The 27,999-nt window shown below is 36.3% G+C and overlaps 1 protein-coding gene across 4 annotated transcripts; it reads left to right on the forward strand.

The window, feature by feature from the left end:
• Positions 1-2,298: 2,298 nt before the first annotated feature.
• tle2c (TLE family member 2, transcriptional corepressor c) lies at positions 2,299-27,975 on the forward strand. Of its 4 annotated transcripts, none has more exons than XM_081375111.1 (14): positions 2,299-2,583; positions 11,655-11,755; positions 12,308-12,371; positions 13,336-13,380; positions 15,149-15,211; positions 15,647-15,721; positions 17,451-17,628; positions 18,772-18,788; positions 19,950-20,099; positions 21,074-21,124; positions 22,342-22,509; positions 24,385-24,495; positions 24,662-24,945; positions 25,882-27,975. In XM_081375111.1, the coding sequence occupies exons 1-12, from the start codon at positions 2,560-2,562 to the stop codon at positions 24,493-24,495; spliced, it is 1,047 nt and encodes a 348-aa protein (XP_081231237.1). In that variant the 5' UTR covers positions 2,299-2,559; the 3' UTR covers positions 24,662-24,945; positions 25,882-27,975. The 4 variants fall into 4 exon arrangements, with proteins under 4 accessions (XP_081231237.1, XP_081231239.1, XP_081231238.1 ...); XM_081375113.1 differs by having other exon boundaries at positions 22,357-22,509; XM_081375112.1 differs by having other exon boundaries at positions 2,423-2,583; positions 17,457-17,628.
• Positions 27,976-27,999: the final 24 nt, after the last annotated feature.

Consider the following 27,999-nt stretch of genomic DNA (forward strand, 5'->3'; position numbering starts at 1 on the left):
ACACTGGGTTGTTTTAACCCATGTTTGGGTCAAATATGGACGAACCCAACATGGTTTCAATTTTTTAATGAATCCTTTTCGGTTGGGTTTGTCCATATTTGACCCAAACATGGGTTGAAACATCCCAGCATTTCTTAGGTCTGCAGAATGAAGGTAATCTTCCTCTCGTTCAGTGCAGAATGTGTGCGCTTCTGTCTCTCTGTTCATTTCCTCTGGTTGATGGAGATGTGGCCTGTGGCAGAACGCTCTGACATGATATTTCATTAAACTCTGTCAGGCGGTGTGTGTGTGTGTGCTGTCACTGTCTCTCACTTCTCATTCCTCGGCCTGTCGCCACCCTCCTATCCCTCTTTCATTTCTGCCACACTGCATCACTCCTCCTCCTCCTCCTCTTCCTCTTCCTCTTCCTCCTCCCCCTCTTCCTCCTCCTCCTCCTCCTCCTCTTCAGGTCTGTGGGCTCCTGTTCCTTTCTTCCACCTTTCATCTTTTCCCTTCCGTCTTTATTTATCACGATGGAGATACAGGGTTAGTGTATGTGGTTTTGTTTACACTGTCTCCACCGAAAATGTCACTTCCTGCAGGATGATGTAATGATCTGGCTTTTAGTTAAAAAAATAAAATAATAATAACAACTGAACATGATAGGCCTAATGAGGACAAAATAATTAAAACAATATTCCCAAGAAAATATTTTGTAATTGACAATCTTTCATAGTAAAAATGACATCCACTCAAAATATATATTATTTTAAGGAAAATACTCATTCTAATTTAAAATGAATATGTTTTATTGCATTGTAATTATGTTAATTAATTTTAATAATAAAAGAATAATGTGTGATAAATATGTGATAAAAGAAAACGAATTATGATTTGCATATTTAAATATGTGAGTTTAATATTGTATCCAATATGATGGGTCATTTATAATGGACAGCCTATATGATATGGCCATGAATTTTTTTTATTTTACACTCTATAGATATGGCATACCTCATGATAAGTTTGGTCAGTTCATGTCATCACTTCCGTTTTTCATTTCTAAATATTATGTGCATGTGTCGGTTTGCGCATAATACCTCTTTTGTACAGATTGTCACTGGGGATCATTGTCTCATAATCTCATAAATATTCACATTATGTCAACTCGCCTCTTTCACGCTGATTGGCTTTCCGTCTTCATTATGCGGCGATTGAGAACATAAATGACATCATTACCCATAATGCAACACTCGCGCCGGCGCTGGAGTCCTGCTTCACGATTGGTTTTGATCAAAGTGTATGTCATGACACAACGTGGGCATTTAGGTCACTTATTGGCCTTGACTTTAATCTTGTTAGCCAATCAGGGTCCAGTCTTGAAAAGAGACGTTAAGGCTGCAATGTTTGTACATTATGTTCTGTGTTATGATAATAGCGGCTTGCGGCTTTGTTCTCTTTCAAATAGTATTTCATTTTAAACAGATGAGTTTATAATAGTATAATATATGTCAATGGAATTTGGTTTCAACTGTCTTCTCACTTGCGACTGTTACATGTCTATCCTATTTATGTAATCTTCATAAACAAATGTAAGCGGTCGACCTTAAAGGCAGCTTTTGCTCTCCGCACTTAAAGTCAATATCTCCCAGGCTGCACCGCTGAGAAGAGCTGCTGTGCGTTTTCTTTTCTCTTCTGATCTTTCACCCCTTTCTCTCTACGACTCAGTCTCTCATATATTTATTTTAGATTTTCAGAAATCCAATACACCCCTCGCTGACTGCAGTTTGGCTCGCTGACTGCAGTTTGGCTCGTTGACAGCCGATTCGCGAACGAATCATTCTTTTGAACCGGTTCTTTTTAGTGATTCGGCCGAGCCGATTCGCACAACTTTCGAAAATTGACTAACCTCTTACAGAATTTCACCATGCTAACCACTTAACCAAAAAAAAAAAAAAAAACGTAAATGGACATTACAAACAAAATGTGATTTAATTTGGGTACTGCGGTAACATTATTTAAAGATAGCCTACTTTCACGGTTTGCTCTAACACATAGCCTACCTAAAACAAGAATTCATTCGGTTAATTTATTTCTATGAGGACAATGGTGACACATACCTCCAAACCCCGTGGTAAAATAATCAGTATTTTGGCGGAAACCGTGATTGCTATTGTACATTTTAAGGAGACTCAAATGAATCGTTCAAACGAACCGAGTCGCTTAGATTATTCAGACCGCGTGTGCGCGCAGGTCAGCGCTGTTTATGTTCCTCTGATCTCCGACGCGCGCTCTGCGTGCACGCGCCCGGCACAGGATGATCTTGTTACATTGTAGCGCGCCGTAACTGTGCGTCATAAAGAGGAAGAGCGTTCGATCCAGGCGAATAGAACGTTTTTAAACTTTTCATCGGATACCTCGGAATTCTAAGGTTACTCGAGAACGCTTGGAGCGCGGGGAGCGGAGGAGAGATCCGGGTTTACGCAGCGCGAGCGCACGGGGAGGGGGGGTTCGGTGTCGGACGGTGATTCCGGATTCGATCCTGACCATCGAGATCCCCGTGGATGACCTCCAGAACCAATGTATCCGCACGGAAGACCCCAGGTACCGCAGCCTAATGAACTCCTTTACAGATCGTTTCTAGCGGATCGTTGAGTTGCGCGAGGGGGCCCGTTTTAACGTGCATTATGTTTAGTGTGTTAGGGTCAGGGTAAAGGTCACGATGAAGAGTTAATTACAGCGTTATGGGTTGATACAAAAATAGCCATTACAGTCACAGAGCCTATAAATGAGCCTTTTATTAAATACAGCCTACTTTTAGATTTTACATGAATCTGCATCCAGAGTTTTATTTTACTTTTGATATTTGTAATTATTTATTTATGAATAGCCTAAGTATTGATATTTTGTATCACACACATTTGTGTATTTTTTACTGTACTGTTGTTTGTTTTTATGAAACTCTACATTAATCTACTTTCAAGAAACCTTAAGACTAGAGGAACCAAAACTCAGTTGGGGAAGCCCTCCACCTCAAGCTGACACACATTTAAACACAATTATATAAAGCTCACATGCACAAATATTCATTTGAACAGGTGTAATTCAGCCATATTCTTGTCCACAGTATTGCCTATTCAGCAGTCATGGCTATAAAACTCTTTGAATTGAGAGAGAGAGATGGGCAGATGTTCACATGCAGAAGAAGAGAAATGATTCAAGGCAGAAATGCTGCAGAATGACATTCATGAACGGAGAGATTTGTGAGTTTGCTGTGTGTGGAGGAGGGATGGACAGATGGATGGATGGACGGGTGAATGAATGGTTTGTTCGAGTTATTGCTGCATGTTGCTACATATGGATCCAGGCCACCCCACTCTCTGCTGCAAATGTCATGTTCCATCATCATCACTGGGCAACACGATACCACACACACACACACACACACACACACACACACACACTGAGCTGCACTTCAAAGCTACCTTTGCTATGATGGCATGTTATTACAGGCCCATGGAGACCCAGTTTCTGTGAGAGCTCGCATTAGCTTTTAAAGAGAGGAGTTTCAGTGTGCATAATGAATGACCTTTAGAGAGTGTGCAAATGTGGTTAGGTTTGTTAGCGCGTGCTGTTTTTATCCGTGTGTTTAGCGGACAGTATGTGGTGATATATTATGACTGTTGCTACAGCGGATGCCTGCTGGGCCGCTGATGATCTGTCTGTTCTCGAAACCCTGTCGGATCTGATACAGGACGCTCGTGACTGCTGTACACCTGGGATTAACATCTGCCTCTGTGATCACATCCACTGTTATTTTAGTATCATTGAGATACTATTATAGTTTTTATAAATACATGGAACTGATCTGATCCGATCACAAGTGGACAACTGAGAATTGTTTCAAATTTTTTCCTGATCAAACAGCTTAATAATACACTTGTTAGTTACTCTGTTTAAAGGTAGGGTAGGCAATTTCAGAGAGGCGAGCTAGCTTTGAAAGCATGAGATCCCGCCCTCCCTTTAGAGCGTCTCCAAAGCCACGCCTCCTTCAAAATACACGAACACACACAGCAGAACGAACAAAAGAGTCACGAGAAACTACCTCGTGTCTCAAAGCACATAACATTGTAATAATAATGAACATAAACAACTTAAAGAGCGCTGACCTGTACCACCTGACTGCTGCAGATTCATTTCAGCGTTGATGGTGTTGCCAATGAAACACATAAAAATCGAGTCATGAAACGCTCTGAGTATAACTTCACGGGTTTCCATCTCTTGAAAATGACAGTAGTTATGGTGTGAACGCAGCAAAAGCTGGTTGTTTTGGTTCAGGAGGAACTGTAAAAGGTCCTGCTGTTTGTTTGTGGCGCTCTGTGACTGACGTCTGTCTAACTCTGAGCATGAAACGCGCTGATGATGACGTGTGATGTTTGCGTGAGGTATGGAAATGCATACGTTGACAGGTAGGAAGGACATCGTATCATTGCATTCGAACCGAATTCAATGATTGGGCGAACATTTTACGGTCCTGCTTCTTCCACACACGAGATATATACATATAAATACATTTAGATCACTGAACTTAGTGATTTACTTTACTTTACTTTATACTTTATTAGTCCCATCGCTGGGAAATTTGTCTTGGACAACGTGCAAAGTCCGTACATACAAAACAACATACATTAAAAGCGAATAGAAATAAGTGAAGGTAAATACATAGAAGACACAATGGCAGTCAATACATACAATACAACATACATTAAAAACAAATAGAAAATAAGTGAAGTTAAATACATAGAAGACACAATGGCAGTTCACAATATTTTTTCTCTGTTTAACGATTTTATCTCTGTTTAAAACATTTTATCTCTGTTTAACGATTGCTACCAGGAGTCTGTCTCACAGTGAAAAACTGCTCAGACTACAACTTATACAGTTACAATTATAAAAACAACATTTTAGTTTATTGAAAAAACTTAGATATGCAAATATATTTATGTATAGGTATAGGACTGGATCACGCCATTCTCAATGTTTCTCGGGAAAGGACGGCACTGCTGAGCTCTTTTGCTTTTGGTGGATCTCATATTTTATTATAATAAATTTCTGGAAAATTAATATGATTTTTAGAACCGTACTGTTGCACTCTGTTTCGATTTTTTGTGATCGGATCACTCTCGAGTGTGACGTAAATACCAGATGTAAGCGGCCTCAGACATTGAAGCAGTGCAGTGTGAACGTGTGTGTGTGAATGACAGATATGCGCATGTAAGTGTGTGCGAGGATGCCTGCATCTTTCACCATCTGTGCTGTATTTACTGTTTTTACGTTGATGGTGTTAATGATTAGATATGTCTTTAACACACTCTTCTAACACTGAATATATGTATAAAACTGCACACACACACACACCGGGTTTAACATCTCTCAAAGGCCTACCCTGTCAGTTTTACATGCACATTTAAACAATTAATTAGTGTTAACGATGATTACTAATTCTAATGATGACTAATTCATTGAATTAATGATAATTTACTTTTTACATTTATGCTTTTAGCAGATGCTTTTATCCAAAGCGGCTTACAAAAGAGGAACATTAGCAGACTGTAGAAAAATGGTTATTTACAGATATTTTCTTAAAGGGGTCATCGGATGCAGAATTCACTTTTATATGGTGTTATAATTGTGTCTTTGCGGTGTGTGTGGACACAACCACTATATAATGGGGGGGGGGGGGTTGCTCATTATCATTTAAAGAGACATGCACAGAAACGGGTATCTGTGAACAGAGCTGTTTTTAAGGAGGTAAAAAGGGTTTTGCTTTACACAACCATTGAGGAATTTTAACCAAAGTGTGTTACAAACTTTACATGAAGACCCTAAAGAATCATACCAACTTGTGGAAAATGGACATCCGATGACCCCTTTAAGCCTAAATCACATTGCAATGCATAATTCAAAATACGGGTAAAATACCTGTGAAAAATCAATACAGAAAATTCCTTTATATTAACTCAGTACCTCAGACATTTCTAAGAGTTCAGTTCCTCCCAATCACATACCTGTACATGGTTGTCAAAAGTACTGGTACTTTGGTACCAAGTCGGTACTGAAATTTTAAAAAAAATTGATGATACCAGCATTTCTGCAGTCCAGGTAATACAGGTGTATTTGGTACCCGCTGATTCTGTGGAGTCCGTCAAAGGTTTCTATTTACGTGTTTTTGAAGCGTTGATCATTGTAGCCAATCACAGAAGTATCTGTTGAACTTGTGAATGCAATGTCCAATCAGAGGTGTTTAAGTTTTGGTTCACAGCGCGGTTTGGTTAGTGACACCAGTTTTGGTTCACAGCGCGCTTTAGAGTTCTGCAGTCCTTTAATTTTTTACCAACAAAGTGTAAAAACGATGTAAATAAGGCCATGTGTACACCTGGTATTAAGATGCGTTTTGGTCGATCCGATCACAAGTGGACAACACTAATACAGGTGTGAACGGGGTCTAAAACGGTTTGAGCTTCTCCACTTTCGACCACTTCCAGAGGTAGTTGAAAGCGCATTGACCGGATTGCTTTCATAGTGTAAACGCTCATGTGATTGAATGTGTTTGAAAAACTGCAAAAGAGCATTTACTGATCTAATGTGTAAACATTATGGGAAGAGCTCTAGACCGACGGGATTTAAACTTTGTTCGGCTGGAGACCCAAGTTTAGTTTGAAGACAAAAAAAGTATCAAGCACAATGTTCTCTTTCCATTCCTGATTTCTAACACACACTCACAGTGTGCGGCTGTCAGAGCAGAAACTAAAGCTCATGTGTTTTTCTGTCGTCTCCAGGCACGTTCATATGTAATTTGCGTGAGCTTTATTTTGTCCATAAGATCGAAAGATATGAAAAAACCCATACATTTACCCGCCCATAGACCCTCCCCTCGAAGAATTCTGGACAGAAGTGGTTGAAAGTGGACAAAAGAGACGGATTAAAACACCAGGTGTAAACGGGAATGTGTCTCCCTCGTCTACTTGTGATCCGATCGACTGAAACGCATCTTAATACCAGCTGTAAACAGGCCTAAGAGATTCATTGTGAAGTGTAGACAGCTTTGTTTATTATAGATGGAGTTTTCGCATGAGTGTAGATTTCAGTGAGTGAGTTGCTAACAACACTAATAACATCTTTCCATATTTACTGAGAAATAGAGATCAATCGAGACATCATTGAATTCATTTTTCACTATTGAGATGTCAAATATCAGAGAGAGGAACTGTGTTTTTGCGTTCAGTCTGCGCTATTATTTGTATGTGTGTGTGAATTCAATGTCAGACATATGGATTTGGCCATTTATGTCACACCTAACAGTTTTTCTCACAGTCTCGCACATCAACGCTGTTTTCAAGAATTGTCTCAACTTAAAAAGTTAAACTTTGAACTCATTCTGTGCTGTCTTCTCTCTGTAAATGTGTTTAAGTAATCGTGTTGCGTGTAGCGGCACTCACTGCAGAACATGCAATGCGCTGTACATTTAGCTATAGTGCTTCAAGCTTGAATTTCACAGATGGTAAGAAAATTCCTGATGTATTGCATAAATGTGCATTAATTTTGCATTACTTGTATTGCTATTTTTGTTTATAATTTACGGCACCAAATTAGGATGTAAAATGAACATCCCTAATAAAGTCAGCGGTTGCATGTGTGTGTGTTGGTGTCAGTTCTCATCAGAGCAGTATTGTGAATCGAGGCTTTAACTAGCCGCTCATCAGAGCTGATGTACAGTACGGATGCAGTCTTCTGGAATGAGACGATCGCTCCCAACAGATGTGCTTGTTTTTTCCCTCCCGAACTCTTCTGTTTTTGCAGTGATCGTCGGCACAGGAAGCATGGATTGGGAACGCAGCAGGTTCATGTGTCGTTTGCACACACACGGCTGTTACTGCTCTTGTGTTTGTGCCACATGTGCTGAATATTTCAGCAGCCTACGGTTATTCACGGCTCTGTGATTCCTCCCCCTCTCCGTGTCTATCTCTGGTCTGAAAGTGCCCTGCACAGTAAACAGTGTGAGATAGATGACTGCGTTCTTTCAGGGCTGGTGTGAGAGGAACAGTGTGTGTGACAATTCATGGCTCTGTCACGCTGTACTCGGCTCTCTGTACAACACCCTCTCTTGTTTCCTGAGCAAAGCCTCTGAGTCCTATTGATATATCTGCTCTTCACCATATCCCAGCATGCACTAAATACTGTATATAGAAGTGCCTGCTAACAGACAAACAGTTATTTTAATGCAAAAGGTATAGTGCAAGATTACAGAAAAATTTGCTTCCATTATCTAACAAACTAAATTTTATTTTATTTTATTTTATTTTTTAGATTATTTATTTTTATTTTTATTTTTATTTTATATATATATATATATATATATATATATATATATATATATATATATATATATATATATATATATATATATATATAAAAATAAAAAATAAATATATATATATAATTTGTTGGTGTTTTTAAAATTCCATTTTATTTCTATTATTTTATTTTAATGCAAAAAGCAAAGTACAAAAACAATTCCATGCAGAATCATTTGTTGGCATCATCTAACATTGTATTTTTTTATTGCAAAAGGTATAGTGCTGTGCAACTCGATACATCATCATTTGTTTGCTGTCTTACACGCAAAATGTTATTGTTTTATTTCATTGTAGCTTCGAGCTTCATTTATTGGTCTGATCTAGCAAACAAGTTTTTATAGTTTGTAAGAAGTGCTGTTCGGTGACGGCCTGGCTTCTATCACGGGTCATATCAAGGTCAATATTGAATATGTGCCTGCAGTCAGTCTCGTGTTTTTGATAAAGTTGACAAAATAAAGCGTTTATTGTCAATGGCAGGACAGTGAATTATCTCTTTACTCATGCAGTGAAGCCCCCTTTGTATGGTCAGAGAGTGTGTATCAGAGGATTTGATTGTGTATTCCCACTTCCCCTAAAGGTATTTTTTAATGTTTAAGTTTATAATTTCACATGATTGATTCTGTCTGGGATGGATTCGGCCATAGACAGAAGCTGCAGGCTTTTCCCACAATCCTTTTCTTCTCGTTTTAAACTCTTAATGGCATCACCTGTGTTCAATACAGTATGAGAGTGCGGTATCAGAATGTAACTAAAGCATGATAAGCAATCCTGCAATGTTAGTTTGGATTAAGTGTGAGCGGTTGAACGTTATTGTCTGGGTCACAGCTCTGTGGCTGGGTTGTGTCAGTGCGTTCTTGATGGTTTAGTCATATGTAATGCATTACTATAATCAGATTAGGTTTTGTTGAGGGCCTGCTCTCTCTTCTTCCTGTTAATTGCATGTTCACATGTTCATTGCACCTTCTTTCTTTTGGTTAACACTAGAGATGCACAGATGTGTCAGTTACCGATGTTTATCTGCCTATTTTTAATCAGTTTAAAACTATCGACTATAGCATGAAAAAGCCCAATAAAACAAACCGATGGTTTATAAAATAAGACAGGCACATTCACTCTGTGAAATGTATGTGTGACAATGTCGTTTAATTGCTCATTTACGATTAAGGCCGTACTAACATAAAGGGACCACAGTATCTCTATGGATTTCTAGCCATGATTCAATGCTAATTTGCTAACAGATATGCGTTGGGCTTTTTAAAATATTTTTTGGGCCATTTACCAAAGTATTTCTTTGTTGGTGAAAGTGAAAATACAAAAACTGAATTTAAAATCTTTAAAATCACTAATTTATATAAATATGCTAATTAGCCCCGCCTCCACTTACTCCAGCTCACAGATCCACTCGGCCAACTTACTGAGGTAAACGCTGCACAATGGTATCGCTCTTTACAATGTTGGACACATAAGGGTTATTAATATGATTAACCTTAGGCTTGACTATGTTACAGCTAATAATGTGTTGCTAATTTTACATGAACCATGTTCCCCATGTTCCCGTTTGCCACCTCAGAGTCAGACAGCTGCCTTCTAACAATCAACAGAGCGTCAGTGGAGAAAGGCATATAGTTCACCATAACATCGTATACATCATACACCCGCTATATTGCTAAATCTGCACAATTTTTCATATCAACAGAAAAATAAACTGGGATAACCTGGCATCTCTCGAGACTCTTTGCTAGTTTGCTGTTAATGATATGCTAAAGCCCGCCGGTTCATTGATCTGATTGGTTACAAGGCAGTTTGTGACGTCAGAAACACCAGCGATTTCAAAGCGTGTTTTTGAGACTGTCTTTGGTTCACTGCAGTTTTAAAGAGAAAATACTCAGCAATGGTGCTGACTAATGCATTTGCACATGGTTAGTCTTAAAGCATATTAAAAACACCACATAGGCATACAACATTAAAAACTTGATTTTCACCACAGGGGGACTTTAATAGTCTATGACTATGTTACAGCTAATAATGTATGATCATTATTGCAGTGATTATTATGCTTATAGCATATGTTTGGCAACAGTTCTTCTAACCCTAATTGATGGAGTGTGAAACCTTTAACAACTTTTATTGAAAGTCTTTGGGATGTGCTGGAGGAGACTAGAGTTGTCAAAAAGAACCATCTTCGGTACCATTTCGGTACAGAAATTGTAAAATTGTGACGCTGTCGAGCGGAATCGTAAACACCTCTGATTGGCCATTGTGTTTAAGCATTCATCGGATATGTCTGTGATTGGCTACAATGATCAACTCACGGGAACATTTGAGAGCACACAGAAGTGTTTGAAAGTGATTTAAAAAACGGGAAGGCGTTTGAAAGCACAAGCAGTCCGCTGATAAACGCTCATGTGTGTGTTTAAGCACTCGGTGAAGAGCGTCATTGATGTATATTTACAACACGTTTTTGAAGCGCTGATCATTGTAGCCAATCACAGACATATCCAATGAACGCGTGAACACAGTGGCCAATCAGAGGTGTTTATGATCGACAGCGCTCAAAGAGTCACATTTTTTAAATTTCGCTTCTGACTTGGTACCGAGGTCGGTACTTTTTGACAACTCTAGAGGAGACTTTACAGAGTGCCGGACTCTTGCATTGTCAATACAAGATCTTGATGGAAATATATTTTGTGATGTTATTTCCATCAAGAGGTGCATCAATATTTGGTCCAGATCTTGTATTGACAATACAAGAGTCCAGCACTCTGTAAAGTCTCCTCCAGCACATCCCAGAGACGTCACTGAATTTAAGATCTGGACTCAGAGGATCGTCAATTCATGTGTGTAAATGATTCTTCGTGCTCTTCACAACCATTCTTTCACAGTTTGAGCCTGATGAATCTTAACATTGTCATCCTGGAATATGGGTGTTTAAGCAAACAGTTTGGGTTAGAAGAACTGTTGCCAAAAAAAATAACATGCTAGAAACATAATAATCACTGCAATAATGATCCAATCATTGACTCTTAAACATTTGCCTGTTTAAATCCAAACAGTGACTTGTTATTTTGGCCAGGTAGAGTATATGCACAGTAAATAAACAGAATTGAAAGTACAATTTGTCATCTATCCTGGTATTGTTCTCCTGAGATTACCTATCATGATTAATCTATACAGAGTAATTAGCAAAGGTAATCCCATTAAAATGTAGAAATAGTCTGTTTTGGAGTGACGACCCTCACACTGCTCATGTGTTTCCAGGCTCAGCTGGTGTCAGGCCACGCCGGCATGAAATTCACAGTGCTGGAAACACTCGACCACATAAAAGAGGAGTTTCAGCTGTTCCAGGCCCAGTATCACAGGTACACAACACAGGATTCATCACAATATTCACACAAACTCTCCAAATGTGAGCTCAACTGAAGCCTGAAAACAAAGCAAAATCGTAAAGCTCCCCATGTTTGCTTTTGCATTTTCTATAATTGCATGTTCATTTTATTCAGTTATGTTGTGATCTACTTCCTCTCTGAACTGCAGTTGGGATCACCTGTGCAAAGCTAATGAGATTATCAAACTGTAATGCTCTAAAATCACTCCAGCGACTAGAGACGCCAGTATTAGCTGATACAGTCTATTAGCCAGCCATCCAGTTAGCCTAATCCAGATAGTCTCATTAGGAGCAATTTCAAAAGCTTCTAAAAGTCTTTCTTTAGAATAGTAAACATCAATGTACATTACAAAACGTGATCAGCTTTAAGAATAAAATATGAGTATATAGTTGAAAAACACATATTTAATGTAGAGGTTATGTATTATGTTATGTAAATATTGTGGTGTCTGACCAATGAGAGCTGTACGAGGATGTGTCACATGACTTTGAACTCAGATGAACTGAGTCGTTTTCTGTCTTTCAGTCTAAAGCTGGAATGTGAGAAGTTGGCGAGTGAGAAAACAGAGATGCACAGACATTATATCATGGTAAGAGGGATTTCCAACAACATTACCCATAATTCCAAGATGTGATGAGCTAATATAGTGGTTGATTAAGTGGTTAGTTTAAGCACAGAAACGTTTGAATGTCCTTGTGAAATATTTAAGATTCTGCCAGATTTTTTTACTGAAGCTCAAGATGCTCTTCGCATTTCATTTATACAGCATAACAAGATGCTGATTATGGCAAGCTGTTTTAACTTTTATTCATTTCCATTATGATATCAGCAATTCAATTTTTACTAGTTAAAATGATAGTTATTGATATCAGGAATTAGATTTCTACTGTAACAGTGGCAATTTTTGATATCAGAAATTAAATTTTCACTAGTAACAATGCTAATTCTTGATATCCGCAATTAAATTTTCACTAGTCAAAATGCTAATTCTTGATATCCACAATTTAATTTCAACTAGTAATAACTATAATTCTTGATATCTGTAATTGTATTTTCACTAGTGAAACGTCACCATAGGCCGCCATTCAAAATCCATTGCTGATATCAAGAATTGATTTCTTACTTGTTGAAATTCCAATTTCACATATCAGAAATACAATTCTTACTAGTAAAAACCTTTATTTTTGATATCAAGAATTAAACTGTCACTAGTTGAAATGTCTATTCTTGATATCAACAATTCATATCTTGGAAATGAATAAAAGTTAAAACGGCTTGCCATATGCTGATAACATAATATGTAAAAACAGTACACCGCCAAGGTCATGGGTCCAGTTCTCAGGGAACTTATAGATAAATGTATAAAGGCATCTGCCGAATGCATTGATAGTAATGATGCTCGACATCAATTAATACGGTCTTTAACTGGGAATATGGGTCATTTCTGGCCTCTGGGAACACATGCACAGCATTTCTGTCATTTAGCTCGATGTGATTGTGATTTATGTCATGTAATTTAAATGTAATTGAGCTGGCTTTGCTTTCTTCCACAGTATTATGAAATGTCTTACGGGCTGAACATTGAAATGCAGAAGCAGGTGAGTGACTGATGTGTCATTTACAGCCTGATTTCATTACAGATCCGCATGATCTCTGTGTAATGAGATTTACAGTACGAGGTGTCCTTGTGTGGGCGAGTGATGGGGTCTGGTCGGCACTAGATCTAACACTAATTGCAGGACCATTATCCTGAAACCACATGATCAAGGGCTTGGTAGGGATGGAGACGGGTTTTCTTTTTTGAAAGAAGTCTCTTTTGCTCACCGAGGCTGCAATTATTTGATCATAAATACAGTAAAAACAGTAATATTGTGAAATATTATTACGATTTAAAATAGCGGTTTTCTATGTGAATATACAGTATGTTAAAATGTAATTTATTCCTGTGATCAAAGCTGAATTTTCAGCATCGTTACTCCAGTCTTCAGTGTCACATGATCCTTCAGAAATCACTCTAATATTATTATATATTATCACTCTAATATTCAGGATTCTTTGATGAACTGAAAGTTCAACAGAACAGCATTTTAAATATTATTTTTTTTAACATTATAAATGCATTTACTGTCACTTTTGATCAAGTTAATGCATTGATTCATTTCTTTAAAAAAATATTCTGAACCCAAAATGTAAGGTAGTTAAACATGCATCAACATGATTTCAATATGGTTTTAAAAGGGTTTTAACACTTTAGGTGGCTTTTTAACTGTTGGCATTGCCGATAATAAAGAATAAATATCATGTTAGCATAACTACTGTATATGTGAAATGTATAGATTAAATATATAGTATTAATATTTTACAGCGGCTTTGAACGTGGCTCATCCAGTCAGATATGTATTAAACATAAAGCTCTAGGTTGTTCTGTTTTCATGTGTTAGTTGTTTTGAAGAGGGATGTCTATACATCTGATGTGCATGATTCAGTGTTTTGTTGGGTATTTACTCTGAAGCAGGATTTAATCCTGACTACTTGACATGAGCAAATACACACGCTAGAGTGGGCTAATCCAGATAAGACCCCTGCATCTCCTCGTTTCCAGGCCATCTGTTGGAAATGCCTGGATTTGAGAGTGTATGTGGGTCAGAGTGAGTGGGATCAGCCCTGAATGAAGTGTGTACATGTATGAGCTGTGTGTGTGCGTGTGCGTGTGTGTGTGTGTGTGTGTGTGTGTGTGTGTGTGTGTGTGTGTGTGTGTGTGTGTGTGTGTGTGTGTGTGTGTGTGCACGCGCAGTGTATTAAAAGCACCTCGGGTGGTCAGGAAAGTATCTATCTATCTATATCTATCTATCTCTATCTATCTATCTATCTATCTATCTATCTATCTATCTATCTATCTATCTATCTATCTATCTATCTATCTATCTATCTATCTATCTATCTATCTATCTATCTATCTAATCTATCTATCTATCTATCGTGTAATTTCTTTCTTTAGTTTTTTTTATTTTAAATTTAGTAAATATGTTGTCATGTAATATTCATTAATTTTTACTCTCAATAAAATGACGTAATTTTTGACCAAAAGTAATATTTTAGTTAATAAATTGCTAAATGATGTCAAACTATAAAAAATGTATAAACATTTTTTTATTCATCAGTCAAACACATAAAAGATTTATCAACATATAATAAAATAAAATATGTGAAATCATCCTGAACTAACAGCACATATAGAGTGCTGAATCATCCTCTCCTGTAGAAGCTGCTGTTGTGAATTCTATTAAAGCAATAAAGTGCATTTAGCCTGACTTTCTTTAGGATGTCGTCTGTTGTGTGATGGGAGTTTGTTTGTTGTTTCTGCAGGCGGAGATTGTAAAGCGGCTCAGTGCTATATGCACTCAGATCATTCCACTGCTGTCCCAAGAGGTGAGCGAACACACACACACACACACACACACACACACGCTCACCCTCTCCCCCCGTGGGCTATTTACACATGAATTATTTACAGCAGAGGTGGTCATCAACAGAGAGCTTCCAATCGCCCAGCTCTTCCCTGGATCAATATTTCATACTGTTCTTTTATAAGCCACGCTGAGTGGATTTGGCTATTTTGTAATCGTAACGCCCTGTGGGAACATCGAAGCTGCCACAGAGACAACAACAACTCTTTTCAGTTGTCCTGCTGTCTGTGGCTCATGCACATCTGCGCTGTTTGTGGCTTTTCACAGTGAAAGGTGCTGTCGTGTAGCAGGTTGTGCATGCTTGGTCTTGATCTTGATCTTTGAATATCTTCTCTGGTTTGTGTTTTATTCACGCTTCATGTGTGATGTTGCATTTTGAATCTGTGTGTCCATGCAGCATCAGCATCAAGTTGCACAAGCAGTGGAAAGATCCAAACACGTCAGCATGGCCGAGCTCAATGCTATCATCGGGGTGAGTCCATTTTCCTTTTTGTCCTCCTATTAACTCTTTCTCCGCCAACGTTTAAAAGAAAAATAAAGTTGCCAGCCATTGCCAGCATTTTTGATCATCTTCACAATATTTTGTTGTGAATATCTGTACATGCAATATATCAAAGGAAAAAGAACAGAGCCTCTGCTTTTAAACAACATTGTTTTATCCTAGCTTCATGCATTCTTTTTTGAATGTGGTAAGTTTCATAAAAAAGCATCGTTTTGAACAAAAAGCTAAGAGAATCGTGTTTTTGTCGAAGACTACAACATGCATTAGCCTTTAGTTATTATTTTGAAATAAATGTGAAAATGCTTAAAAACTCTTGATGAGATTTATAATTGGCTTAAAACAATAGAGCATTAATCACTTTGCTAATGTTTATTTACCTGGAAAATGTGACAACGTTTAAGCATAACTGGGACATGAATTTACGTTTGATTAAGTTTTTTACTATTTTTTTTAACGGAGGAATTTGCCTCACAATATATCAAGAAAGATTTTGTGGAAGCTTGTTTCCGCCACAAAATAAAACATTTTAAAAGATAATTGCGACTTTTTATCTCACAATTGCGAGTTTACATCTCGCAATTCTGACATATATATATATATATTGATATATATATCAATTCTGATATAAAGTCAGAATTGCGTGAAATAAAGTCGCAATTATGTGTTATAAAGTCAGAATTGCGAGATATAAAGTCAGAATTGCATGTTATAAAGTCAGAATTCTGACTTTTTTTCTCGCAATTGCGACTTTATAACACATAAATGCAAGTTTATATCTTGCAATTCTGACTTTATAACACATAAATGCAAGTTTATATCTTGCAATTCTGACTTTATAACACATAAATGCGAGTTTATATCTTGCAATTCTGACATCTTTTCTCAGAATTGTGAGATATAAACTCACAATTGTGAGATATAAAGAAAAAAAGACAGACTTTTATTTTTATTTTTATTTTACCTCAGAATAGTTTATATCTCACAATTCTGACTTTATAACACGCAATTCTGACTTTATATCTCGCAATTGCGACTTTATTTCTCAGAATTGCGACTTTATTTCTCAGAATTGCGACTTTATATCTCGCAATTGCAACTTTATTTCTCAGAATTGCGACTTTATTTCTCAGAATTGCGACTTTATATCTCGCAATTGCGACTTTATTTCTCAGAATTGCGACTTTATTTCTCAGAATTGCGGCTTTATATCTCGCAATTGCAACTTTATTTCTCAGAATTGCGACTTTATTTCTCACAATTCTGACTTCATATCTCGCAATTCTATCAAAAAAATTTCACAATTCTGACTTGATATATTGCAATTGTAAGAAAAAAAGTCAGAATTGTGAGATAAAAAGTCACAATTATTATTATTTATTTATTATTCAGTGGCGGAAAAAAGCTTCCATAAGATTTTGTATTATTATCAATGTTGAAAACAGGTGTTCAGCGTCATATTGTTGTGCAAACCGTGATACACTACCATTCAAAAGTTAAAGTTAGTTGTTGTTGTTTTTTTATTAAATTGATCAAGAGTATGTTACAAAAGTTTTCTATTTTAAATAAAAGCATTCTATTCAACAAAGAATTGTGAAAAAGTGATTCATGGATTCCACAAAAATAAAAAACAGGCTGTTCCAAAATGAAAATGTCACGTTTTACATTAGCTTGTCGTTCTCCTCTCCCCTCCCCCGTCTAGCAACAGCAGTTCCAGCATCTATCCCATCATGCCCCGGGCTTCCCTCTGACGCCACACCCCTCGGGACTGACCCTGGGAGCGGGTGCCAGCCTCATGGCTCTTCCCGGGGCCTTCCCGTTCCCCCCGCACCTGGCGCCTAAAGATGACATCACTCACCCCGAGCACCTGGACTCCAGAGGTGCGTGAGAATCCCGTCACATGTAGAAATGCACTGAAGAACAATTTGATGAAGTGCTAATGGAACAGAATAAGAGTATTCTGGGTGATTTTCATTAGTGCATTATGATAAAAGTAATGTTTTATTATCATAATAGTAGTAATTATAGTAGTATTTCTTACTTCATTTTTTTATGCAAAATTACTGTCACTACTATCCCATGAGGCCTCAACACTTTTTTCTTACTATATAATAAGGAATTATGTATAATCAGACATGGACACTGTTTCCAAAGAGCACACCTCTTTTTCTCCACCTCAAAAAAATAATAATTTAGAAATATTTTGCAGAAGAATTCATGTAAAAATATACGTTTTTCATTTCTACTCTTTAAAGGGGTCATCAGATGCAGAATTCACTTTTATATGGTGTTTGCATATAAATGTGTCTTTGTGATGTGTGGACACACAACCACCATACAATGAGAAAAATCCATTCACTCCTTTTTTAATCCTCAAAAAGCCTAAACACTCAATAATCAAGCGGCAGCCGTGCTCTGCCCACGACCGCTGACGGACTGTCCCGTATTAGCATATTTCCCATATTAGCATATTTCCAGTATTAGCATATTTCCTTCATTAGCATATTTCCTGTATTAGTATATTTCTGCCCTCAGTCATTTGTATACTGTCCACCAAGGCATCACTTTACATGTCTTGTGTCGACGCCCCACGGAAGGGGGTGGGTGGGGGGGTTGCTGGGGGGGTGAGCAGTTGCTCATTATCATTTAAAGAGACATGCACCGAAACGGGTATCTGTGAACAGAGCTGTTTTTGAGGAGGTAAAAAGGGTTTTGTTTTACACAACCATTGAGGAATTTGAACTAAAGTATGTTACAAACTTTACATGAAGACCCTAAAGAATCATACCAAATCATACCGATGACCCCTTGAAAGCCCCATAGACTTCCATTGTACATGCAATACTGTAAATGTGATTTTTGCTTGTGTTTTTGAATGTCCGTTGTAAGCGTCAGCATGCCACAGATTTGATCCATAGACATTAAGTTTAAATTAATCTGGAATATTCCTGTAATGTTTTGCAAATGTTCAATATAACAGGATCATCTTATCTCAATGAGCCTGTCTCTCTTTATTTCTGTAGATGGAGCCCCAAACAGGGTGAGTATTAAAGCCTGAGTTGTCATCCTCCTCCCATTGGTCCTTCCACTAGTGAAGTGTGTTTGCATGGTCTTGTTTTCTGTCAGGATTGCACCACTGATTGGATTTCATATGTTGGATTGGATTTTTGTATATATAGCATCTATGAATAGAAGTAAAAATGATTAAAGCCATGCATTAGATGTGATCATCATGGAAGTCGTTTTTTATTGTTTTTCATTATTATTATGTTTAATTTGCTTCTAGAACTGAGTGTTATAATAGTATATACCATCCAACAGTAAAAACACATTATCAACCGATGATAGAATGATGGTGTTTTCCAATTTTCACAGAAGTCGTGCATGAATGATTATCCATAAACTTACAGTATAACATTTTACTTTTCATTTGTCAGGTTACAAAAACAAAAAACAGGCCTAGGATTTTTTTTGCATTTGAGCTTCAAATTAAATATGATTTTTAACGATTTTAATGGTCAAAAAACTGTCTAGGACCAAACAACCCCTTCCTTCTTATTGTAATTCAGAAACAATAATGATTATTCATGCATATATATTATTTATGAAATTAACTAAACTCATGTGATACAGTATAAATATTCAAAATATTCATATATTAATATACAAAATCACTCATAATAACCATAAAAAATGGTTTATGTAAATCTCTAACAGGTAGAGATTTTGCTACAATGTTTATGCATCATATTGTAAGGTCATAAGAAAATCTTATTTCATGATAACAATATAAATCACAATATATATATTTTTTGTCGTTTTATTTTATTTTTGCTATTAAAAATAAGCTAATTACAAACAACAGGTCTAATACAATTTAACAAAAATACGAATTGAACAAATTACATTTTCCAAGCACCAATATGTTTAGTTAACATGTAGTTAGAAATAGTACAGAAATGAATAAAGAATAAAAAAGTGCATATATGAATAAAATATAAATGTATTAGTTTTTAATGTATTTTCTGTGTTTAATTCATTCACCAATTTTTGTGTTTACTTTTTTTTTCTTCTGTTCCAGTTGATATGTATTGAAAGGATGTATTCCTGTGGTCCTGATGAGAAGCAGGGTTGATATGTCACGTTCATGTCAGATTGAGGTTATATTCAGCAGTGTGTGATTATGGTGTGTGTATTTCAGAGTGGCAGTGGCTCTCCGGTGGGCCATCGCTCTGCAGGACTGCGTCTGGGTCTTCCTCCTCCTCCTTCCTCCTCCTCCTCCTCCTCTCACGCTGATGTGGACAGCAAACGGGGCGGCTCAGACCAGACCGGCGCGGGACGAACACGGCGGGTGAGTCGAGCCAAGGCCAAACATGCTACTTCCTCGCTTTGCAGTTTTTAAAATGCATTTGAGTTCATCCTGAAGTCTGTGTGATTTTCGCTTGTACTTACATATTCAGCTAAATGACATGCCGACTGCGATTGAATATTAATGCTCATCATTTATTCAACGTGATATCATTTTATCCCCGAACACTGACTTGTGCATTCACTCACCAAACCAGAGGAATGTTGCTCTTTTATAGCTTGGGAGGCATAATGCAGCTTTCAGACATAAATGAGTCAATAGCTGTTCTACAGTAAGAGTGTCGAGCTATTAAGATCTGTAATTCAGTTTTGAAATTTGATGAGAAATGTTTGAATACCAGTTGAGATCAGTCTTATTATTATTAAGACTAGTAGTCTTAGTACTATTTAGTACTAGTATTTAGTATTATTTATATACTAATATAGTTTTTATTAATATTTAGAATTAGCTTTGATTTTTATATTTTCAGTTTTCTTTTTACTTTTAGTTTAAAAAAATAAATAGTAATTTTTGTAATGTTTGTCATTGTTATTCTTTTTTTATTCTTTTACTATTTTGGCTTATTTTTTTTTTATTTAGTTTTTAGTTAATTATTTATTTCGGTGCATCAACTTAAACTTATTTCAGATAGTCGCCAAGTTTTTAATCTATTGTTTAAATTGTATTTTATTTTAGCTTTATTTCAGTTAACAAAGATGCTTTTAATAGTTTTAGCTCTATTTTACAATAATAACCCTGATTGAAATCTTTGGAATCTTCGCAAATCTGAGTCACAGTTTTAAAAAAATTCTTCTGAAACTCTAGAGGAGACACACGTGACGTCTTAACTCGGGAGAAACATCTAAGAAGCAAGAGATTTGAGCAAAGTCTCCATTTGAGACGATTGAGATATTACAGTGATTTTTATTATTAGGAGCTCGTGATTGGGTGGGTCTGATCATGTGTCTTTCCTGCAGGAGAGTGGCGGTAAAAATGAAGACGGTCTCAGACGAGACGGCGCTAAAGAGGTGTGAATACACTTACTTTCTTTCTCATTCTTGCAATATACAATGTCTACAATGGATGTCAACGGTGCACCAACATGTTCTCCTAGTAAAGTTGGATATGCAGTTATTCATTCATTCAGTTGCCGAAGAGCAGCCTCCAGCTGATTGGTCAATGTTAATAAACATTCCGAGGCACGGCACGTCATTGGTCGCTTCCAGTATTTCTGTGACCTCATCAGAGTTCATGAAAGTTGATGTTAAAAAAATGCAAGCCTTTATGAGTTTTTGATTTATGTACCTGGTATCTTTCTTTAGTAACATTATCAAACTTTATTACATCATATAATATTTGATAGATCATTAGTTCAATACTTTAAAAAGTTAGAAATGTCATGATGCTTTGATTCATGTATTTTTGTGCACTTTCTTATTTGAAAGTACAAAAACCATTGATCAAACTGATTTAATGAATTATTAATCACTGTTGTGATACAATGTAACCACGCTCATAAATCATAGATTTGAGTCATAAAGGCTTCGTTTGGCATAGGAATTCGATTTTTTAAAATAGCCCAGATCAGCTGTCGTACGTTTGCAGCTTTAATCGGTTTTAAATCACTTTATTTTGGTTCTTCCTGAATAAAAAAGTACAATTAATTAGTATTGCAAAGTTAGTCATTCATCAAAATAATATAACCAAGACCATTATACATGCTTAATGCCTGCAACATACTATAAATAGAAAACTCCCTTCAATAATTATATATAATATTTGTTGAAGGTTTCTCTAAAACAACATAAAGTTTACATTAGCAGCAAAGGATGAGTTCACAGTCTTTTTACCTGGTGAACAGCATCATCAAAAATGTAAATAAAAAATGTAATTAACCAATAAAGTAAAAGTAAAATATATTTTTTTATATCAAAAAAGCCTTGGCTCCAAATCTTGTAAAGACTTGCCAAACTTTACCATGAAACTTATGAAAAAAAAAATATGATCAGAATTCATGTTTGTTAGTGTAAGCATCTCTTAACTGTTCATACAAGGGCTTTTCAACAATTTAAGAAACCATTTCGGCACATAAATTGCCCTGCATCATTTGTCTGTTTAAGCTTTAAATTATACTATGTCAATATAATCCTATTAAAGGAGTCATATCTAGATGACATTTGCATGAGCAAACAGTTCGTATTGCTTTTGTGTGATGTGATTTGACGTTTGTGATGACATCTCGTAGCGTCTGTGTTTGCAGAAAAGTGTGTCACCCGCTGGAGTCTCTCCCAGGTCGACCGAAGGGAACGGGCTGAACATCTCTCCGGTCCTCCGGAAGAACCCGTCCCGGGAAGCCTCTTCTTCTCCGCGATCTCAGCCACGCTCACCTGGACTCTGCAAGAGCCCCACTCAGGTACTGGATCATGACGAAATCCTCTCATACTAACACTTAGCATTTCCCACAAGATAGGGTCTGAAGTGTTTTTTTTTTTAATGTAAATTATAGTTTTTCAAGCATATCTATGGCCCTGTGAAAATGCAAATTTACTGTGGAATGTCATGGAATTTGGCTAAATTTTAATAAATAAATCAAAAGTAGAGGCATTCACTTAATCAAATTGCGATATGGACTAGTGACTGTGAATATTAAAGGGATAGTTCACTTATTATATACTAATTACTCACCCTCATGTCTTCCAAACCCGTAAGACTTTCGATCATCGTCAGAACACAAATGAAGATCTTTTTGATGAAATCTGAGTCATTTCTGTCCCTCTATTGACAGCTACACAACTACCACTTTGACGCTTCAAAAAGTTCATAAAGAGATCGTAACTAACCCATATGAATTGAGCAGTTTAGTTCAGATTTTCTGAAGAGACACGATCGCTTTATATGATAAACAGACTGAATTTAGGCTTTAAACTAACCCTTTAAACCACAAAAAGACTGCTTTTGAAATCTGAAGTGTGTATGTTCTGCATCTCTCTGTGTGTATTAGTGGTGCAGTGTGGTCGACTACACATAATCAAGCACGCTGGAGTTTTCAGGACATGAACGCATGAACTTCACCTCCAGAGCCACTCTGAGAGTCACTTCACCGGCATTTCACCATTTCATTTGAGAAAAACTATTGTCAAATACACAGAGAAACTCAAAAGGTCAAAATAAAAGTTCGGTTTAACTTATAAAAAGACAGAAATGTGTGACTATTGTATTGAATGTAGTTCTCAAAGTTATAATAATAAATAACAAAACTTAATTTTTTAAGGAATATCACACAATATCACAATTTGTCATTCGTGTTTTAATTTAAAATGCATTTTTTGTGCAGCACTTTGTTTGCCAAAATAATCTAAGTAATTGCTCAAATTTAATTTAAACAATTTAATTAATCTTTTAAAATGTAATTAAGTTTCATTCATTTTTTACCTCTTTTTTGGATAATAAATTTGTATTAAATCATAAAACACAGGATCCAGAAAAATTAAAACAGACAATACAGAATTTCTGAGGAATAAAAAATGTTTAATAGGGCCCTATTGTTGTTAAAATTTTTGTTGTTAAAGTTGTATGAATTCCATTGATTAGACTTTATTTTTGATTAATACAATTTAATCAAATCATTAAAAACTTAAACCAGAAAAAAATAAAATGGAAAACATGGAATTTGGGAAACATGAAATGAAACAGATTTTTTTTTAAAACAAAACACATTTCATAGGGCCCTATTATTGTTTAAATTCTTAATCATTTTTACATTGTTAAAATGTTGTGCATTCAATTGATTAGATGTCATTTTTGATTAATACAATTAATTAAACCATTAAAGATGTAATCCATAAAAATTAAGGTAACTCTCTACAATACGGTTTCATTAGTTAACATGAACTAATAATGAACTGCACTTCTAGAGTATTTATTAACATGTGTTAATGTTAATTTCAGCATTTACTAATACATGATAAAAATCAAGTTGTATTTGTTAACATTAGCTCATGCACTGTGATCTAACATGAACAAACAATGAACAGCTTAATTTTTAATAACTAACATTAACAGAGATGAATAAATACTGTAACAAATGTATTGCTCATTGTTAGTTCATGTTAGTTAATACATGAATTAATGTTAACAAATGAGGCCTTTTTGTAAAGTGTTGCCAAAATGAAAACAGAAAGCAGAGAATTTGGAAAAATAAAGGGCCCTACATATCTAACGTTTGTTCTTCTAAAATAAACAGAGTAAAAGAGCTGAGCCACAAACTTCTCTTTACTGTGTGTTTCAGGAGAAAGTGAGATCTCCTTCTCCTTCAGCGTCCCATGAATCACTCTCTCCTGGCTCTCCCGCACCCCTGTCCTCCTCTGCCCGCGGCCCGTCTCCCGTTCTCAAACACTAGGTAAGTCCTGACTCACGCTTACAGTAAACGTGGGCGGCCGGGGGATGGTTTTCCACTCGTCTGTGATCTCATCTCTCTCTCAGCTCCAAATGGTTTTTCCAACTCCTGCAATTCATTTTTAGCGATGAATCTTTATATACACCTTGACGTCTGGTTTCCCTCACAGGACCCACTCCTTCCCATGGAGTGAGACTAGTGAAAGACTGCCGCTACCCCTCCCCAGCCCGCCCTTCCCAGAATGCACAGGGCCAGTCCCAGAATGCACCGGGTCGGCCCCTGAACGCTGGGCCTGGGCATCAGGTGCCTTGTCAGAAGCCCTTCATCCGTCCTCGTGGCCCTCGAGCCGAACTCTGAGCGAACCGCATCTGTTCTTTCACACGCAGGGCGTAATCAGCCAATCAGCTGTCTGACAGCTCTCTCAGCCAATTAGAAAGCAAGCTGAATATTCTGGTGAGCTGCCACTCAAACTTCACAATTACAAACTATATATATAACCTTAATATATATTCAACCTTATATATGTATGTATGTGTGTGTGTGTGTGTGTGTGTGTAGTATATATTACTAATCTTTTTATTTCAAATAAATACATATATTAATATATTTTAAATTGTTTTATTTTATAATTGTTTTACTTTTATTTATTATAATATACTTATAGATTTTTTTTTTATTATCTACATATAATTTTAATAATATATACTTTGATGCATTTAAGAATTTAATTTTTTTTGCATTTTTTGTTAATTTGTCCTACAGCTTGTACAAAAAATAAATACATTTTATAAATCTTATTATTACTAATGTTTTTATTTATTTCAAATATATATAAATACAATTTTAAATGTTTTTTTTAACTTTTATTTAATATTATATACTTATAGATTTATACTTTTTTGATGCATTTAAGAATTTAAAACTCAAACTTTTTTTAAAAAAAGTAAAAAAAGACTTTTTATAAAAAAAGAAGTACTTTTTACTTTTGAAACTTATTGAAAAGCCAAAAAAAAAAAAAAATTTTTTAAAGTGACCAATTTCAGTCAATTTTGATTAAATGCTAATTTTAATTTGGTTGTTATTTTTAAATAGAATATAATGCATTTGCTATATGAGCAAAATCATCACTTCAAGAAAATCGCTTCTAAAAAAATATGTTTACTTGATGCAACATCCTAAAAATTCCATGTTTATTATTTTAGGTGCTATTAATTTGGATGTTTCCTAAAAGCATGGTAACTGTGAAATATTGCAGAAAATCCAACCAGAATCATCACTTGTGTCCGCAGTCTTGCTCTTAACTTGCCCAGCCATGCTAAAGTGCACAATAACTTAAGATAATATTCTCTTTCTGTTGTGTAATCCTCCTGTGCTTATTTTGTCTTTCAGCGTGACAGGCATATGGAGTCAAGATACGAGTTTCTCCGTATCATCTCCCACACTGAAATGGACTGAGATGCTTTTACTGCCAATTTTGTCAAAACGAGTTCAACAACAAAGATATGGAAACTTCTAGACAAGTGGACATTAAGGTGTTCCTGTTTTACCACCATTTCACTTTTCCCCCCAAAAGCTTTTCATCCTCAGTAAAGGGTTCAAAACACCCTAAAGTCATTGCATTGTTTCCCCTGACTTCAATACAACTGTCATTTTGAGTGAATATAGCATTAGTTTCACACAGTGTTCAAAGAGGAATAATGCTGTTTTTGCTTGTACCAGCTTCTGTTGTTCATACATGAAAACTCACTTTATGACACTGAATTAAGCAATAAGGTTTGTGAGGCTGTGCTGTATTGTGAATATAATATAACATGGTTAAAGGATGTTGTTACTGTGTTTATATTCACAATACAGCACGACATCGAGTGCCTTATTGCTTTTTAATATGGGTAATTAACACGTAATACAGAAATATTATGGACACAAAGTTAGATTAAAATATCATTTTATTAAACAAATGCATTTGTGTCATCCTTCCACTGGAAGACCTAGTTGTTGTCAAGTAAAGATCAATGATATTTTTTAACCCTTATTTAAACGTAACAGCCAGGACATTTCAGACTTTGCATTTTAAAGAAAATCTATTATGCTTTTTCACATTTTCAGCTTTCTTTAGTGTGTAATGTTGCTGTTTGAGCATGAAAAAGGTCTGCAAAGTTACAAAGTCCCTCCAGCGGGAGTTCTTCTCTATATCAGTGTCACTGTTTCTGAACTTCCTGAAACGCCTCCATTGTAGTCTTGAGTTTTCTTCCGGGAACGAACACGTCACAATACATACATTGAAAATGTACACGATACATTTGAAAACGACATTTTCATTTCAAAACGCTCTCCGTCCACACTAGAGTTTTTACACAGAGTTTCGACATATACATAGACATCTTATCAGTACAATATGAGCCACATGACTAAAAATGCTTTGTTTTCGATTACCTCCACACTACAACGTGAAAACGGCATTTTCCAATGTATTCACTTGGGAGTGTGTTTTCAAAAACGCCGGATCAGTGTGGACGGAAGGCCAAAACGGAGAGAAAAAGATGCGTTTTCTACGTATTAGTGTGGATAAGGACATCATAGTGTGTTTGATGTTGAAACTCGTGGTTATGGTAAGGGCAAGGACATTTCCAAAAACATGCTTGAAGCGGTTGACCAATCACAACACACTAGTCCAGCCAACCAATCAGAGCGCATTGTGCTTTTCAGAAGGAGGGGCTTCATAGAGACAGCCAGGAGCGGTACTGACAGACTTGGAAGAGAGGAGCTGCAACAATGTCAAATATGAGAAAAATAATGTTTTTTGAACATTCAAACATGAAAACCTATTCTAGTAGAGCCCAAAAACTAAATCAAGACTTTGTAAAAGGGCATAATCTGGCCTCTTTATAGGACACTGGGTTCAGTCTGTTCATGTACTGCTTGATTTAACCACTAGGTTGTGCTATAATCAAACAAATCAATCAGATCAGGTTTACACTTGAAATTGTTTGCTACATGTGGAACTAGTAATGGGATCTTTACCCCCCAGATAAATATAATGGATTGACTATCTTTTCCAAAATGCCATTGACAAATTGTGAAAAACAAATCAATTAAACATGTGAAAGCTGAAGTGTTGCTCAGTTGACGTCAAACACTGATAGATTTAGTGCTTCTAAAATCATTTAACAGATGAGCAAATGTTTTGGATGAAGTGGCCAAACAGTCTTATCTGACTGATGTAAGACAGCAACATGAAATATCGCCGGTCAAACGCGGGTCATACAGCCCAGAATGCTTTGAGAATGAAGCACTGGAAACATTTTGGGTCGTGTCCTCATACTGATTCTTGAAGAAGTGCAAAATTAAAGGTTTATGTATCATAAGACTGTTCTGGATTAACATGTTAACATTTGCATTTTGGTAGAGCCTACTTCAATTTTCTCAATTTTTTCTTGTCAGTCACTCGATGTGTGTCAACAATAAACGTCCATACAAACATTCATTAAGAAATCTAGCATTTGCTAG

The sequence above is a fragment of the Scardinius erythrophthalmus genome (assembly GCF_964197995.2).
Source record: "Scardinius erythrophthalmus genome assembly, chromosome: 9".
Classification (NCBI taxonomy): Eukaryota; Metazoa; Chordata; class Actinopteri; order Cypriniformes; family Leuciscidae; genus Scardinius; species Scardinius erythrophthalmus.

What these genes read in the sequence shown, in the direction of transcription:
- tle2c (XM_081375111.1), top strand. Translation starts at nt 2,560, where the DNA reads ATGTATCCGCACGGAAGACCCCAG. An exon ending in ACATTGAAATGCAGAAGCAG is followed by an intron (nt 13,381 to 15,148) that starts GTGAGTGACTGA and finishes TTGTTTCTGCAG; the next exon opens with GCGGAGATTGTAAAGCGGCT. An exon ending in TCTGCAAGAGCCCCACTCAG is followed by an intron (nt 22,510 to 24,384) that starts GTACTGGATCAT and finishes TGTGTGTTTCAG; the next exon opens with GAGAAAGTGAGATCTCCTTC.